General features: G+C 45.4%; 1 protein-coding gene across 2 annotated transcripts in view; it reads right to left on the reverse strand.

Moving 5' to 3' along the window:
* Positions 1–18,930, reverse strand: part of PRKG1 (protein kinase cGMP-dependent 1) — a 925,158-nt gene that overhangs the window by 185,279 nt on the left and 720,949 nt on the right. For both annotated transcript variants that reach the window (XM_054034323.1, XM_054034322.1), the window contains exons 6-7: positions 12,980–13,057; positions 5,923–6,017 (exon numbers count right to left, since the gene is read on the reverse strand). In XM_054034323.1, the coding sequence (XP_053890298.1) occupies positions 5,923–6,017; positions 12,980–13,057 (173 nt within the window). The remainder of the gene's footprint in view (positions 1–5,922; positions 6,018–12,979; positions 13,058–18,930) is intronic.

The raw sequence follows: 18,930 nt of genomic DNA on the forward strand, positions 1-18,930 counted from the left end.
CTGCAACGAGACTGTACGGCGATGGAATGCGATTTTGGCCAGGTGTACACCGGGGAGCGCCGGGCCCGCCCACCATCCACGGCCAAACTGACGGCCCCCATGAGCATCGCCGGGACACCTGTTGTGGGTCTAGTTGATTCGGGCTGTGGACAGACTCTTGTCCGCCAGTCCCTCCTCCCGGACACCGAGCAGATCATCGGGGAGGTACGGATACAGTGCATACATGGAGATGTGAAACCGTACCCCACGGTGCAGGTCCCTCTCACGGTAGACGGGGCAACTCAGTTAATGAACGTGGCTGTGGCCCCATCCCTTGCCTACCCAATCATCCTGGGCCGGGACTGGCCAGAATTCGTTGAGGTGCTCCGGTCCCTATCTCCGGAAGAGGCTTTTGAGGGAGACCCCTCTGCGACGGACCCAGGCCCCGGCCGGAGCCCCGACCCCGGCGTTGACCCATCCCTTTCACCCAGGCAGGATGGCCAGGAAACAGGGGGGGGCCCCCCGGTGGACATTAGGGACTTTAGCCGAGACCAAAGGGAGGACCCTACACTCCGGTTTGCCTATGAACAGCTGGCACGGGTAGAGGGGAAGGTCGTGGAGGCCCAGCGGGCGACCCAATGGCCTAGATTTGAACTTGATCGGGATCGTCTCTACCGCGTAGAGCGGGACCCGCAAACTCAAGAGGTCCGGACCCAACTCGTGGTTCCCCGCATTCATCGACGGGCGGTCCTAAAACTAGCCCATGACATCCCAGCCGCAGGCCATTTAGGACCAGAGAAAACCGCGGCTAGGGTCCTGGCCAAGTTCTTCTGGCCCGGCATCCACCGCGAGGTGAAGGATTATTGTGGGTCATGCCCGGACTGCCAACGCGCCGCCCCGGCCGGGGTCCGGAAGGCCCCCCTGGTTCCGTTGCCAACAGTGGGCGTTCCGTTTGAACGAGTAGCGATGGACCTGGTCGGACCCTTCCCGAAAAGTCAGGCAGGCTACCAGTATATCCTTGTCTTGATGGACTACGCCACCCGCTTCCCTGAGGCTATCCCCTTAAGGAGTATCACTGCCCGCACTATCGCGGCAGAGCTCGTGAAGATCTTCGCCAGGGTAGGCCTCCCTCGAGAGTTACTTACTGACCAAGGGACCAACTTCACCTCTAAGTTGTTCCGTCAAGTATGTGCCCTGCTGGGGATTAAGAAACTGCAGGCCTCAGTTTACCATCCCCAGACAGATGGGTTAGTCGAACGTTTTAACCGAACCCTGAAGGGAATGTTGCGATGTTTCCCCACCCAGGACCTCCGTCAGTGGGATCAACTACTTCCCCCTTTACTACTGGCGGTCCGGGAAGTTCCACAGGCTTCCACGAAGTTCTCTCCATTTGAGCTCCTCTATGGGCGACGGCCCCGCGGAGTGATGGACCTCCTGAGAGAAACCTGGGAACATACACCATCCTCAACGCAGGGCCTTTTACAATACGTCCTGCAGCTGCAGGAGCGGCTGGCCCGGGCAGGTGAACTCGCAAGGGAAAACTTAAAAACGGCCCAAAGGGGCCAGGAGCAGCAATATAATCGGGACACCCAGGTCCGATTATTTGCCCCCGGGGACCGAGTTCTCCTCTTGCTCCCCTCGGAGGAATCAAAGCTGTTGGCCCGCTGGCAGGGTCCGTATGAAGTCCTTCGCCAAGTGGGGCCTGTCAATTACGAAATCCGGCAGCCGGATCACCGAAAGGGAAAGCAGATTTATCATGTAAATCTTTTAAAACCCTGGCGGGAACGGGAAGGACTACTAATTGCCCCGTACCCACCTGAACCAGACCTTGGGCCACAACCCCCCGAAGACTCTGATAATGGGGAACCCCAGCTGGCCGAGACGCTCACTGCTGAGCAGCGGGAACAGGCCCTCTGCTTAGTGAAGGCATTCCCCAGGACCTTCACCACGAAGCCCGGACAGACTACGCTCGCATACCATGCAATCCAGACCGACCCCGGGGTGGTGGTCCGAGAGACGACCCGGCCATTGCCTAGGCGAATGCGAGAGGCTGTGGAGGAGGAAGTCCAGGCCATGTTGGAACTGGGGGTTATAGAGCATTCCCAGAGCGAATGGCGGAGCCCCGTCGTCCTCGTTCCAAAGCCAGATGGGAGCCGGCGGTTTTGTATTGACTTTCGGAGAGTCAACGCCATTTCAAAGTTTGATGCGTATCCAATGCCCCGCGTCGATGAGCTCCTTGACCGGCTGGGAGAAGCCTGCTATATCACCACCTTAGATCTCACCAAGGGGTACTGGCAGATCCCCTTGGAACCCCGATCCAAGGAGAAGACCGCATTTGCCACCCCTTCAGGCCTGTACCAGTTTACTCGGATGCCTTTCGGCCTCCATGGGGCCCCAGCAACCTTCCAGCGCTTGATGGACCGGCTTTTGCAACCTCACACCAAGTACGCCGCCGCCTACCTGGATGATGTGGTCATCTATGGCGGTAACTGGGAGGAACATCTCAACCAAGTGGCAGCTGTCCTCAGGGACCTCCGCGCCGCCGGCCTCACAGCCAATCCCAAGAAATGCCGAATCGGGCGAGAAGAAACCACTTATCTGGGGTACACCCTGGGGCGGGGACAGGTACGCCCCCTCATCGGAAAGGTTCAAGCACTCCAGGAATATCAGGCGCCAACCACGAAGAGGCAGGTGCGTCAATTCTTGGGCCTAGCCGGCTATTACCGGCGGTTCGTACCCCACTTTGCGACCATTACGGCCCCTCTGACAGAACTCCTGACCAAAGATAGCCCCCGCAGAGTGTGCTGGTCTGCGGACTGCGAGAGGGCCTTTCAAACTGTCAAAGACCGCCTGTGTAGTGAGCCCGTACTCTTCAGCCCGGACTTCGATCGTGACTTCATTGTCCAGACCGATGCCTCCGGCGTGGGGCTTGGGGCTGTCCTCTCGCAGGAGGTGGACGGGGAGGAGCATCCTATTGTTTACATCAGTCGGAAACTGTTTCCCCGGGAGCGGAACTACTCCGTCCTGGAGAAGGAGGCCCTAGCTGTTAAGTGGGCGGTTGATGCTCTCCGCTACTACCTCCTCGGGGCCCCCTTTACACTGGTCACAGATCATGCACCCCTGAAGTGGCTCAACCGGATGAAGGACGCGAATGCCCGCCTGCAGCGGTGGTATCTCACGCTACAAACCTACGCCTTCACGATCCGCCATCGGGCGGGACGGGACAACGCCAATGCGGACTTTTTCTCCCGTCTGGGGGAGGCGGGGGACACCAGCTCCGAGGTTCGGGAGCTGGATTTGAGGGGTGGGGTATGTAGGGGGCCAGGGTGGCTGCCCTCCGAACCTGAGGGTAAAGGGCCTTTCCCTCAGCCTGAGTGGGCGGGGCCAGCCCAAGCTTGCTCCACCCCCCGGAAGGGGAGGGGTGGAACAGGAAGTATAAAGGGCGGGGCCCTTAGCTCAGTTAGGGCAGCACCAGGGAGGGAGGCAGACACAGACTGTGGGCTGCTCCCTTCAGAGCCTGCTGCCACACCAGGGGAGGCCCTGGACCCATGGAAACCTCACCCGGAGGACGGACTGGGGCTGCCAGGACTGCCCGCTGCCGAGTACCCAGAGGAACTGGAGGAGTCGGAGGGGGAGCAGGAGCTGCCAGCAGCCGAGTACCCAGAAGAGCTGGAGGAGCCTGAGCCTGAGGGGGAGCCGGAGCTGCCAGCAGCGGACTACCCCGACACACTCACGGGACCAGAGGGATTCGGGCGAGCAATCGGGTAGGAAGTAGCCCAGGGACAGAGCTGCACAGTGGTGAGTCTATGTAGCGGGACGACCCCGCTGACCCAGTGGTGGGACCCCCGTTCTGCCACTGTCAGGGCCCTGGGCTGGAGCGCAGTGGTGTAGGGTGGGCCTGCGCTCCCCTACCCGGCAGAGCCACGCCGGGACCTTAGCCGGCGCTCCCCTGCCTGAGGGGCGCGCTACTGACCTTAGCCGGCGCTCCCCTGCCTGAGGGGCGCGCTACTGACCTTAGCCGGCGCTCCCCTGCCTGAGGGGCGCGCTACTGACCTTAGCCGGCGCTCCCCTGCCTGAGGGGCGCGCTACTGACCTTAGCCGGCGCTCCCCTGCCTGAGGGGCGCGCTACTGACCTTAGCCGGCGCTCCCCTGCCTGAGGGGCGCGCTACTGACCTTAGCCGGCGCTCCCCTGCCTGAGGGGCGCGCTACTGACCTTTGCCGGCGCTCCCCTGCCTGAGGGGCGCGCTACTGACCTTTGCCGGCGCTCCCCTCCCTGAGGGGCGCGCTACAGACTCTGGCTGGCGGCCGCCCCGCCGCTAATTCCCCGCTGACGGAGGCGTGACCCAGGCCGGCCAGTGATCTCATAGCTCCCCACCGCCCCCTAGCGGGTAGGTGGGCCAACGCCGATCACAAATACCTATTGTGAATTAATTCATTTTAGTCTAAGGCAGCTAACAAACACAACTGTATTTGAATATATGTTTTTAAATGCATTATTGAAAAATAAAAACCTAAACTCTGGGGTAGTGATATTTTTAGAAGTTGTTTGAGGAGGTGCATAACGAGCCTCCTATTTCTCAGACCTGTTTGTTTCCAGACTTATTTGGCCCAATGTTGCCAACTCTCAAAATTTTATTGCAAGACTTATGATATTTGGTGTTTTTCTTGAAATCCAAGCTCGTGGAGTCATGTGATTTTCTGAGAATTTCAGTTTTTAGTAAAAAAAATGAATTCTAGCTCTCATGGCTACAGAGAAAAGCTTGGATATATTGCTCAAGTATACCATAAAGGTTAGAAACTCAGAAGGCAAATTAAAATAACTTCAAATTTATTATTTAAAAAAGCTCATAGTTTTTAAGCTGATCTTGTGATTTTGGTGGGCCTGCCTCTGACTCATGAGTTTTGTACACTTGAGATGGGTAATAATGTTGGCCAGTTCTCTCTAGATGTCAGAAGTGCCACAAAATTTGGCTCTTTTGAGGAAGACTGGTTTGTGAATGACTGAATGTGGAAATTACAGTATGAGAAAGGTTTCCATAGAGCTTATAGAATATCAGGGTTGGAAGGGACCTCAGGAGGTCATCTAGTCCAACCCCCTGCTCAAAGCAGAACCAATCCTCAACTAAATTGCCAAATGCCCCCTTCAGGGATTGAACTCACAACCCTGGATTTAGCAGGCCAATGCTCAAACCACTGAGCTATTCCTCCCCCATTTTAAGAATAGGAGATATAGCTGTATGGTGCCCTCTAGCATTAATAGGAGTCATGCAACTAAATCCCTGCATGTTATACTGTACATCTAAACCTAAACAAAGTCTCTACATTGCCTTTCCTATGTACCTTTAGAACACCATTGAAGAAACGGAGTATTACACTTTTATACTCTTATTTAATTTTAACATAGAATCATAGGACTGGAAGGGACCTCAAGAGGTCATCTAGTCCAGTCCCCTGCACTCATGGCTGGCCTAAGTATTATATGGTAGACGTATAACATGTATGGTGGACTGTTGTTTACATCTTTAAGTTTCCTCCAAGCATAGTTATAACCCCCAAACAAAACACTTCATTAAAAACAGTCTAGGTTGCTCAAGTGCGCACACCAGCACTTTATAGGAAACCACCTGTTATGTGCTCATCCAACACATGAAATATATCACAACGTGGGACATTTTAAAAATAAGAAAAGCTTATGAGACCCAAATTGAGGTCTATATTCAGACATTTAAGTACAAAACTGGGATTTTATTACCAATTTAAGGCCAAATTCCAATGCAACCAACGTTCACTACAGACTGGCTACTAGTGCCTCCAGGATAATGACTGAGCAAGATTGCTTAGATTTCAGCTCTATCTTCTAGCTGCAAGACCCCAATAATCTATTCCAGAATCCCTATCTGCAGTGAATCACAGTTAAACAGCTATATAATTTGTAGTACTTACCCCTGAAGTGCTTTTTCTCCAAACCAATCTCCTTTCCCTAAAGTGCGGAGAAAGATTGGCTCTTCGCTAGGTGAATCTTCACGAGTAACATTTACCTGTGGAAAAGAAAAAAAAAACAATGTTTTATTAATAAAGTCTACTAATTTGGGAATGTATGAGTCATCTTATGGCATTTTTAATTAATGCCCTGATTGGTTCCTATCTGGTTAACTTGATAATTCCTGTATCCTGAACTTCCTTAGAGCCTTGCCAATCACCATTTTAGCTCTGTGTAATCAAGCATACTACTATGGCCAGTTCCCCATACAAGCCTCTCAGGCCATTCATGGAAATGTATAATTACTTTTTATTGGGGTATGTATCATTCTTGAAAATACTAATATGAATCATGTCCTCTCATTTATTTCAGCGTTTGAGGCCCCAATCCTGCAACTGACTGTGTGAGCGCAGGGGTCTGTTTGTATGGAGTCAACTGTAGAACTGGAGGTCAAATCTCCTTACAAGATGGACTTACTATGCGGGCTTCTTTTTACAGAGTTTAGGTTATTTTGTTCTGCAACATTCATTAGCCAGGAAAAAAGTCTACAAGCTGAAATGAAGAGAGAATATTACAGAATGAAGACCCTCCTTCTTTCAATCACTGAATGCAATGAAAGGAGATGGTTATGGACCCCAAATGCTAGCTGGAGCAGAAATAAAGAACTTCCATGTATGTTTGATTAAAAAAATGAAAATAAAAAGCAATATAATAAAATTAAAAACTGCAAATGTGGCTTAACAGCCTTTAACCACCTTTGCCTATTGAATGAATGAAAAAAGGCAGTCTGCAGCTGTGCCTTGACATTTTTTTCTTTTTGCTGTGTAAAAAAGAAGGAGGTTTCGCAGATGAAAAGTTGATTTCCAGCCCATTCTGAAATATGATGCATGGTGTGAGCCTGCTGTAGGCACAGATTTAAAAAAAATATGGTCAATACACAATGGTTGGAAGTATTCACATCCATTGGAGATGGAGTTCCAGCACTAGAGGACCTAATTCTTTTAATTTTTTCTTCTAACATCTTCTAATTGCTCTTCTGAAGACCATTCTACTTTGCATTAAGGTAGTAAGAAACCCTGGTTTCCTTGTAGCTTGTTGTCTCTCCATGACAAATTGGTAAACTCCTAGCAACCACTGCAAGGCGAATTCTTCCTGGATATGCCACTAGTATTAAGGATGATACTGAGCACTCCATTAGTCCACCAAAAATTCAGAAGCCCCTTGAAAAGGTGATAGGTAGATCTGGGATGTATATGACCCTCATATGAGAGGCAATTCTTTTCTTTGAACCTAGACTTAACTAGGTTCAACTCTAAAATGGGCAGATTGAGAGGATGTTGGCCTAAGTGCAACATCCAGTGCAATAAATTTAGCGGGCAGAGGAAAATGGCAACATTTCACCCTTAGATCAAATTTGCAAATCCCACTTGCATTGTGTGAAAATCTCAGGTTTTACATATGCAAATTCACAAAGCATTTGGGGATTTCAAACAGTTTAATTTAGTTCTGACTTGTGGGATACGGAAAGCTTCTAGTTTAATTTTGTTGTGAAAACCTAAAAAAAAATATTTCCTCTACCTTCTACTGTCTCTTGTTATGGACGCTCAACATAGTGGTTTTGAGTCATTAATGAGCAGCCTACAATAAACTTTTGCAGTGAGTCATCAAAGATCAGATGAGGATAGGGAAAGTGTAACAGACTGGATAAAACTGTTTGTAGCGGATGGAAAAAAAACTGAGTAAGTAAAAAAGGTCTCAATACGTTTTAATCTGTTTCTCTGTGATCCTCTGTGTGGCCTAGAAAAGAAATGCCAAGGGATTACAGGGCTGCCACACAGTTTAAAGTGATGATACACATTAATCACCAGATAACATGGCACCAATAATGCATCTGTTAAATTTGTGACATTGATTTTTACAGGAAAAATGGCATGCTACAGCACAGCATGGCACACAATCTCACTCTACTGACTGAGCACTGAACAGTGCCAGACTATCAGCATGTGGTGAGCAGAAAAGTGCAAACTACTGATAGTAAACAATTTATTCACCTTGCAGGATCCTAGCGGCGGGGCTCCAGCCTGAGCCTGGACATCTACACTGAAATTAAACAGCCCCTTAGCCCAAGCCCTGCGAACCAGAGTCAGCTAGCAGGTTTCTAATTGCAGTGTAGATATACCCTGGGAGACCAAAGGAGTAATTTGTGAGAGGAGCTAGGCTGGCAGGAGTAAGGAATTTTTAGGACCTTTCTTGTTATGTTCTGCCAGGTTTTGCCCAAGATATCACTGCTGGACACACTGAGCTATATGAATACCAGAAACTGGAAACAGCTTTACAACTAATAGTTCTCTGATAATAGTCAAACCAATTAATTGCATGCAGCATGTACAAGCCCAGCCACGTGGGCTGCAGTCAGATCCTTGTTTGATTTATTTAACTGTCTGACCCAGGGTTCAGTTTGGGATGTTGCGTGGCCACGTTTGTGAAAGGCACGGCCATATACTACAATCCATCGTATTTAACTGGTTTAGTGCCAGGGTTCTGGCACCGAGTTCTGGGAACTCAGGCCCGTGCTGTTTTGTTGTCATGGCACTGTTCCCATGTACAGCAGAAATTTCATATACTTGCCAAAGGCATTTATTTGTTAGACTCATAGACTCATAGACTTTAAGGTCAGAAGGGACCATTATGATCATCTGGTCTGACCCCCTGCATGTTGCAGGCCGCAAGACCCTTCCCTGGACTCTACCGTTGAAGTCCCCAATCCTGTGTTTTAGTGACTTCAATCGGCTGAGACCCTCCTGCTAGTGATCCCTGCCCCATGCTGCGGAGGAAGGCGAAAAACCTCCAGAGGCTCAGCCAATCTACCCTGGAGGAAAATTCCTTCCCAACCCCAAATATGGCGATCAGTAATACCCCGAGCATATAGGCAAGAGTCTCTAGCCTGACCCTTGTTGGCCATTATGCTATTCATGTACCATTGCTTGGTTTTCCTTGGCTACTATGTTTTATCATTAAACCATTCCCTCCATAAACTTATCCAACTTAATCTTAAAACCAGACAGGTCCGTCGCCCCCACCGTTTCCTTCGGAAGGCCGTTCCAATATTTCACCCCTCTGACGGTCAGAAACCTTCGTCTAATTTCAAGCCTAAACTTCCCCCCGGCCAGTTTGTATCCATTCGTTCTCGTGTCCACATTAGTACTAAGCAGGAATAATTCCTCTCCCTCCCTTGTATTAACCCCTCTGATATATTTAAAGATAGCAATCATATCCCCCCTCAGCCTTCGCTTTGTCAGACTAAACAACCCAAGCTCCTCTAATCTCTTTTCATACGACAGGTTTTCCATTCCTCTGATCATCTTAGTCGCCCTTCTCTGCACCCGTTCCAGTTTGAGTTCATCTTTTTTAAAGATGGGAGACCAGAACTGCACACAGTACTCCAAATGAGGTCTCACCAGCGCCTTATACAACGGAAGCAGGACCTCCCTATCCCTACTAGATATACCTCGCCTAATACATCCCAAGACCGCATTGGCTTTTTTCACCGCCACGTCACATTGTCGACTCATAGTCATCCTGCGGTCCACAAGGACCCCTAGGTCCTTCTCCTCTTCCGTTACTTCTAACCAATGCGCCCCCATCTTGTAGCTAAAATTGTTATTATTCGTCCCCAAGTGCATCACCTTACACTTTTTACTATTAAATTTCATCCTATTTCTGATACTCCAATTCACAAGCTCATTCAAGTCTCCCTGCAGAATATCCCTATCCTCCTCCGAGTTTGCAACTCCTCCCACCTTCGTATCATCCGCAAACTTTATCAGCCCACTCTTGCAATCGGTCCCGAGGTCAGTTATAAATAGATTAAATAAGATGGGTCCCAAAACCGAACCTTGAGGCACTCCACTAGTAACCTCCCTCCAACCCGACAATTCACCCTTTAATACAACCCGCTGCATTCTCCCCATTAACCAATTCCCTATCCACCTCTGGATTTTCATATCGATCCCCATGTTTTTCATTTTAACCAATAGTTCCTCATGGGGTACTGTATCAAACGCTTTACTGAAATCCAGGTATATTAGGTCCACCGCATTTCCCTTATCTAATAAGTCCGTTACTTTCTCAAAGAAGGAGATCAGATTCGTTTGGCACGATCTGCCCTTCGTAAAACCATGCTGTAATTTATCGCATTTGCCATTAACTTCAAAGTCCTCAACTAGTTTCTCTTTCAGAATCTTCTCCAGCACCTTGCACACTACTGATGTTAAACTAACAGGCCTATAGTTACCCGGGTCACTTTTTTTCCCTTTCTTGAAAATAGGAACCACATTGGCTATTCTCCAGTCTAACGGGACCACCCCCGAGTTTACAGATTCATTAAATATAGTCGCTAATGGGCCTGCTATTTCCCGCGCCAATTCCTTCAATATTCTCGGATGAAGATCGTCCGGTCCACCCGACTTAGTCCCATTAAGGCGTTCTAGTTTTGTTTCTACCTCGGATGCGGTAATCCCCCATCCTGTATGCCCCTCTGTATCGGTGCTAGTATCCCTAATACCTTCATTGGCCTCATTAAACACCGATGCAAAATATTCATTGAGATATTGCGCCATGCCTAGATTATCTTTGATCTCCTCTCCGGCTATAGTCTTCAGCGGTCCCACTTCTTCTTTCTTTGCTTTCTTCCTATTTATATGGCTGTAAAACCTCTTACTATTGCTTTTAATTCCCCTCGCTAAGTCCAACTCTTCCCGGCCTTTGGCCTTTCTCACTCTATCTCTACATTCTCTGACTTCACTAAGGTAAGTTTCCTTACTGATCCCTCCCCTCTTCCACTCTTTGTACGCTTTCTGTTTTTTCCTAATCGCCCCTTTCAGCCGGTCGCTCATCCAGCTCGGTCTAAGTCTCTTGCTTAGTAATCTTTTTCCCTTTTTGGGGATACAGGCCTCTGACAGCTCTTGCATCTTTAACTTAAAGTAATCCCAGGCTTCTTCTGCCTTTAGGTCCCTTAATACGTTTGCCCAATCCACTTCCCTTACCAGTCCCCTTAATTTGTTAAAATTGGCCTTTTTAAAATTATAAACCCTAGTCTTTGACTTAATTCTGGTACTCTTTCCATTTAGTTTAAACCGAATTAGCTCATGATCACTGGAGCCACTGTTAAATTTACTGATCTCCAGTTTCTGCCATCCATCACCTTTCACCACAGTCCTCCCTGGAAATCTGTAGTAATGGGGTGGATGTGCACACTTCTAGCTTAAAAGGGCACAGTGGGAATTCCTGTAACAGCCTCCATCTCAAGTCTCTGGTCAAGGACCTGAGGCAAATTTCAACAAGCATTATTTTATTTCAACTGCCTTGACTGCCACACAGTCAACATGGGAATAAGCAATAAAGGGAAAAGGGAATCTGCCAAACAAACATTTAGACCCCATGTAGATATCACTGTACCACCATAACATTCTGGCGTTGCTGTTAGTGGCAGACCATGACAATTGGCTGCACAGAAATATCAGTCTGTTTTGCACGCTGACTGGTAAATCTGTCAATCAGGGACCTAAGAACTCTTCCGAGTACAGAGGATGGGGTGCAGCCTGTTTCGAGTACAGGATGATACAGATTAGGCCACTGTGTCTGGAGAGGAATGTTCATGTGGGGATCATTTGTGTCATGGTTTTCCTTCTTCACAGAGGTAAGGAAAAGATTATGATGGGATCAGTTACTCCTGATCAGAAGAAACTGGAAAAACTTGAGGGTATCATGAGAGATATGGTGGAGGGGGGTGAGTGGGCGTTGGGGAGGGGATAGGAGAAGGAGGTGGGGGATAACATGAAGGAACTTTCTGAGGCCTCATAATAAATGCATACCCCATAATATACTACATTTAGAAAACCTGCCAATGATTGACTTATTCACATAAAAAATACCCACAGCTTTTTTTCCTTCTAGGGAACATTTGACTTCAGCTGTTTGATAAATATTGGTTACAGAGACAGAGTGAGCAAGACAGAGTACTAGCTTCAGTACTTGTGAGCTGGCAATGTCACACGCTCTCTCAGAAGACATCCCTGCATGTGTGGCAGTCACGTCAGAACTAACTAAACAACTCTCTCTTTCCTTCCCCAATATCTGGGCTTTTTTGTTGCCTTTCATAATAAATTGCCTGTATTAACCTGTGGCTTTTCGCAAATAAAAGAACTGTAAATAGAAGGTTGGATTGACCCAACCAATTTATCTGTCCTCTATTGTTTACTTTTGTCTGTTTTTCAGTATGTAGTCTCTGCAGCGGGAAATTGCAGTGTATTCCCTTGAACATCTGCATCCTGCTGTGGTAAGGAGCAATGTGTTTGCCTAGCTTAACACCAAATAAAATGGAATTTTCAACTGGCAAAAAAGGACTGTCTAAAGCTATTAAGATTGTGAAGGAAAACAAAGAGGTTTAAGGTTTCAGAGTGGTAGCCATGTTAGTCTGTATCAGCAAAAAGTACAAGGAGTACTTGTGGCACCTTAGAGACTAACAAATTTATTTGAGCATAAGCTTTTGTGGGCTAAACCCCACTTCATCGGATGCATGCATCCGATAGAGGTTTAAAGCATTTTCCCCCCTTGTAGCTTGCTGAGTAGAGGCTAAGGCATCAAAGCAGGCACCACATTTAGTAAATGCTCAATAGAAATATGGCACAATATATTTTATTTTAGTTCAAAAAGACAGCTAGCAGTTCTGTGGGTCCCAAAGATTTAAATCTTAACAAAAAAATAAGTGTTCAGTCAGTTTTTATTGGTTCTGTCTATCTATGGTGTATAGATATAGGTGCTATAGCAATACAAATAATAATTATATTTAGAGCAAGGGATAAAATATGTATTTCTGGATCAAATGTAGCCCAACTTCACACTGACTAAATGTTGTAACCTTTGGGGCCCTGCAAGAAAAGGATTGATTTACACTGCATTCCCAGAGTTACACCATCATTGTACATGACATTTGCTTTGAAAGGGGTGACAACAACTTACCTTTCCTTTGCTGATTATAAAGAAAGTGTCCCCTCGAGCCCCTTGCCTGATAATGTACTCTCCATTTTCATAGTGTGTCTGTGGAAAAATTAACAAGAACAAAAGAAATCAGACTGTCACTCAGTTTGCAGTCCAGCAGTTTCACAAGATAACTCTTAGGGAGGCAGTAAGCCTGAATGAGTTTTATCCAAGCCTGACATCTGTCATGAGTTAAGAATTACCCTATGTCAAGAAATATAACAGTGAAAAAGGAATCATTTTGTCTTGCCCATTTTTCTTATTATTTTGTTAGTGCCAGCTTTTGTCTGGATGCCTTATCCTTAGGTCCTCGATCCATGTATCCTAATTGAACAAGTCACTGGACTTTTTCAGCAGAGCATCCAGTACAAACTGAAACTATGGTAATAAACTGCTTGTAACAGTGGTTCTTTTCCAAATATTTTTATTTGAGTTTGTGGTGCTCATCTTATTTTATACTCTTGTTATCAATAGCTTTATTTCGCAGTTATTTTTACTTAAAATCAGTTTTATTATTTATTAGTCTGGATTTGTTGACCCTGGTTTATAGAAAAAATCACTGCTAATATTCTGTCCTATCCAGTCGGAGTGAGTGTCAAAACATGGGCTAGATGAAATTCCTTGTATTATACCAATCAATGTAATAATACCAGGGGAGAATTTAGACCAATAAATAAAATCCAATATGTTCCAAGTTAAGTCCCTAAATCCATATTTAGACTTCTAAATAACTGGTATGATTTTCAGAGGTGTTGGGTGACAATAGCACAAATTGACTGCAGATCAATAACAGGCAAATGCAGAGGTTTGTCAAGTTACAGTATCCCACCTAAAATTTTGACCTAGATTTCCAACAGGTTAAATAAATGGTGGTGGCCTTATCAGGCTTTTGTGGTGAATGCAGTACTGACTGCTGTATTCAGACCCCTTGTACTCCCCCAGATTGCAATATGAACTTTTGAAACAAGTAAGGTCTAGTGAATGTGTTATTTGAAGACTGCAGCAAGTCCCAGCAAAGACTGCCAGATCTGCTGTGTTCTCAAAGTAGTATATCAGCAGAAGTTTAGGCGGAAAAGACCTTGACTCAAGATGAAGGAATTTATTTGAAGTAATCTCAACCTTCAGAACTGGCTGATGTTTGGAACTATCCTTATTTTTTCCAAATCAGTTTGTTGATCTATCATTTTCACCCTCAGTCTTTTGGTCTCCCTTGAACTCCGGTAACAACACTCTACCATGAAAAGGGATATTTTAGGATTCATGTAAAATACTGAATATAGCTGAGAAAAAAATCTTTGTTGTAGAAGCACTTGATTTAGGAGCTAGTAAATATAAAGTAAAATAGCTCTGTGGTAGTAGAGGCAAGTATTTGTGTCTAATTAAACAATAACTCAATTGATGAAAATATTTTATTCCTAAAAAGCAATTAATTTGAGTCTGCAGAGGTTTGTACAATGTTTGCATTGATTGATCATGACAAAAATGCTAGAGAAAACTGAAAATTTTAGTATCAGAAGGTAACTCCTGTTTCTAAATATCCGTTATAATCTAAAGAAAAAATATAATCAAAGGGACATTACTTTATGCTGAGTTACCAATGCTGAATAATTCTCATGACTCTTCAGGAAGGGAAAGTCCATGGAACCATGACTCTGGATGCTGTTCAGAAGGCCCTGGCTTCTGATGAGTCTCTTGTGAGCCTCTGGATTTGGGAGCTGAACTCCCTTCTTGCTCCCCCATATGGCAAAGTTGGAAGAGCAACAATGTTCTAGTGGAATCCATGAAACGCTGCAAGAACAAACTCAGGCACTCTCGGTCCCTGACACAGGAATGACTTGAAATGGAGATTTTGAGTTCATAAAGTTTTGCATGAACAACCTGAAACCCTTGAAGGGCCAATTTTAGTAAGTGCTGAGCACTATTCTCTGAAAATCTAACCCCTTCATGGTTCCTCAAGGCAGGCAACGAAAAATTGAGGAATATCACTAGTCACTGAAAATGTTGGGCAGAAAGTTTCCAGAACATCTGGTTGGGAAGCTAATCTTCACAATGCAACTGGTGCACTGGATCCCTGTTAAATCTATTAACAGAAAGACTTAAACAAAAGCACCAAGAGAGATGTGACCTTTCCTCAGCCTTTGAAAGGTGGTGGTGAAAGGTGATTGGGATGAACAATCACAGGACAGCTAAACATGTAAGCGGATTGATTTTTTCTAAAAAAGCGTTTTACTCAAAGAATTATCTCTCTGCTGAGCAATGCTCAGGTGACATTCTAGTAGCACAGAGGGTACTGAACAATTGCATTTAATCCTAATGTTTCCTATTTATTGTGATCCTCTATCTGCCTTTAATCCTTCAGCTGTCTATTGATCATATACCTTCAAACTCCTATGCTCCTTCTCTTATCTCCTTATTGTCAACAAATCTCACTGTTTTTTATGCTTTCTGTCATCTGTCCAATCTCTTCTTGCCATTCTGAGTGTATCATAGAAGTCTGACAAACACCTTAAACTCAATGTGACAAAAGCTAAACTTAAACTTTCCTCACAAGCTCTTTTGTTTCACTCCTTTTTAATAAACAAAATAAATAATAATATATTATTATTAATAATAATAATGATGCCTAGCTGTTACATAGTGTTTTCATCCATAGATTTCAAAATGCTCTACAAAAGAAGTCAGTATCATTACTCTCATTTTACAGATGGGCGAAACCAAGGCACAGAGCAGTGAAGTGAATTATCCAAGGTCACCCAGCAGGCCAGTGGCAGAGCTGGACATAGAACCCAGAACTTCTGAGTCCTAATCCTCTATTCCCTCTATTCACTAGGATACACTGCTCCTGCATCAACCTCCCCATTATCAAGCCTCACAAAGCTAGATGTCATATTTGACTCCCCCCTATTAATTACCCCCACATTCAGGCTTTCACCAAATCCTGTCTCTTCAGGCTCTCTAAAATCTCCCTTTCTTTCTCTCCCATCTGCTGAAACATAACTGTCTCTTGCCTTCTTTATTATATCATCTTTCTTTGCAACCTTCGAAGCATTTCAGTCTCTAGGCCACTGTAGCTCTTGCTCTCTGCATCCTGATCATTGACTCCTCACTGAATTCCATCATTCACTGGCCTCCTGTATCTTTCTACATCAGTTTCAATCTTGTTGTTTACAACCTTATGCTTCTACATAGCATTCATGCTGCTTAATCTCATCCCATGTTTCTATCTGCAAGCTCACTCCAGACCTATGCTCTCCCTATAATTTCTTTTGTCTTTTCTCACTCTTGACTCCATGTCTTTTTCACACTCTACTATACAAGAATCCGCTAACTCTTTCTCAGAATTTCCCACTTTCTATCAATAATCAACTCTGCTCATTCTCATGCTTCATCTTTTTAATTTTACTGTTTCCATTTATTTAGACTATATGCTCCTTGGTACAAGAATCTCTGTGAAGTGCCAGCTCCCTTATAATGCTATATAAAGAATAGAACAAATAATGATCTTTCTAGCCTTTTTTATTTGTGAGGCAAGTTAAAGATGGTAATATTTGCTCACATGTATATGGGAGTATTATTCAACATGAACTAACCAACAAAACACTTTTTATAGCTGGTTCATATGTATTATCATTACCATTTGCGTTTCAGTTTCGTCTGCAGTAAACCAACCCACAGACAGTATAGAAATAATATTTTGAATGAAAAAGTATGAAAATAAAGTTCTGAAAGTTTTAATGGTAACACATGTAGAAGCAATGAAGTCTGAATTAAAACTGAAATAAAAAAGAGGAAGGAGAACAAGCAGGTTTAAGGAGGTTTAATGTCATGTCCTAGTGATCAGCTAAGCAGGTAAGAGATGTAGCCAACTGACATTTCTGCTAGGATTGTTATTTGTCTACACTTACACTAAAGGACCTAATTTTTAAGGAGTTTTCTCTAGTAAAATTTTTAGAGACAGTCTATTTGGAAAGGGGGCCTTTAAAAATAAACAAACATTCAGCATTTATAGAATTCTTTCTTATCTTCAAAGCCCATTACACACATTAAGTAAACAATCTCCAAAACACCAATATGAGGTATGTAAATAAGTATTAATATCAACATTTTATGGTTTGAAAATTGAAGTATAATGGTTATCTGATTGTCCAAGACCACAAAGAGAATCGCCACCAGTCAGGATTAGAACTCCAAAGTTTTTGACTTCCAGACCCTGCCTTACTCCAGAAAAGAGTACTCTGCACGTAGACAAGAAAACTGGATCACACCGTATCAGTATATCAACAATTGTATTTTTCAGAGGGCACACCCAAGGTGGTGAAGAGAGCTAATTTCCCCTCTTGTGTATATTTTTATGAAATCTGAGTGTTACTAAGGAGATTAAGGTATATCTCCTAGGAGGGAGAAGACTCCCTGATCAAGACATTGATCAGAAAATGAATTTAAAAATGTTATTAAAGCAGGACATAGGAAGTAAATACATAAAAACTGTTTTTAACAACATGGGCCAATTTCTGCAAACCCTTAGTCATGCAAATAATCTTTAATCCTGAAGAAGTCCCAGTGACAAATGGAACTACTTGTGAGATCTTGTATGACTAAGAGTTTGGAGGATTTATGTATTTTCCCACATTATTTCTATGAGGCCAAACTATAGAGAGCATATGCATTCACTCAACACTTCTCCCACTCAATGTGTGAACACTCGCTCTCCACCTCCAGCTTTGTACGTGCCTGTCGATTCCTAACTTTAAGGAATCCAGTGTCACAGAGTGCTCTATAGAGAGTCTAGGGAAAGAGGCCATAGTGCTCTGGAGGCAGATGATATCCCTTCTTTCCACACAGAGAAAGTTAATTGGATTACACTTGATGCACTACTTCTGGGAGCTAGGTAGGAGGGAGTCAGCACTGGAGTCCAGTTTAGCCAGGGAGCAGGAGAAATTAGGAATGTAGGCTGTTAAGGTAGGATCTCTGGAGAACAGTACAGCAGCCAAGGCCATAGGTGCCGACTTCCACTGTTCCCGGTGGGTGCTCGACCCCACTCCCGCCCTTGGCCCCGGCCCTGCACCGCCCTCGCCCCGCCCCCATTCGACCCTCTTCCCCCAAGTCCCCGCCCCACCTCTTGTCCGCCTCCTCCCCTGAGCGCGCTGCATCCCTGCTCATTCCCCGTCCCTCCTGGAAAGTCCTAAGCACCACCAAACAGCTGTTTGGCGGCAGGAAGTGCTGGGAGGTAGGCCGAGGAGCAGGGATGCAGCGCGCTTGGGGGTGCGGGGGGAGGAGGTAAGGTGGGGTGAGGTGGAGGGGAGCTTGGCTGCCGGTGGGTGCAGAGCACTCAATATTTTTTCCCCGTGGGTGCTCCAGCTCCGGAACACCCATGGAGTCAGCACCTATGACCAAGGCCCAGATAGCTGGGGAGATGAGCCACTGAAGTTAGCTACAAGCTTCCCCTTCCCTAGCTGGGCAACCTAGACAATCATGAGGCCCATGGAGACAAGTCATCTGAATAAAACAGCAAAAAGTTGAAATTAGTCATTGCTGAAAATAATAATGGACTAATTTTACATACCAAGAACCACAAATGTGTGTTTTTGTAAGCATGGGGCAATGGAGATGAAGGTTATCTCATGGAGATAGAATAAATTAACACTGCTCCATAACTTAGTGTGTTTTGCCACAGAAATTGGTTTGATGGTTCAGTGGAATACCTGGGGCCGGCAGTACACAAGTGGTAGAATTTAGCCTAACACAGAAGAAGTTAAAGCAGAAGTGTGATTATCCCAGTGGACAGTAGAAGGGTTATATTAAAGTAATTGTGGCTCTTAAAGATGTTGTGCACATGTAGACCCTGCTCTTTGAGCTCCTGCATCCCAAGCACAGGAGATCAGAGTCTTTTAATCAGCAGTGTCCATTGAAGCCATTACATATTCTCACACTAC

The sequence above is a fragment of the Malaclemys terrapin genome, chromosome 7 (genome assembly GCF_027887155.1).
Source record: "Malaclemys terrapin pileata isolate rMalTer1 chromosome 7, rMalTer1.hap1, whole genome shotgun sequence".
Lineage (NCBI taxonomy): Eukaryota > Metazoa > Chordata > Testudines > Emydidae > Malaclemys > Malaclemys terrapin.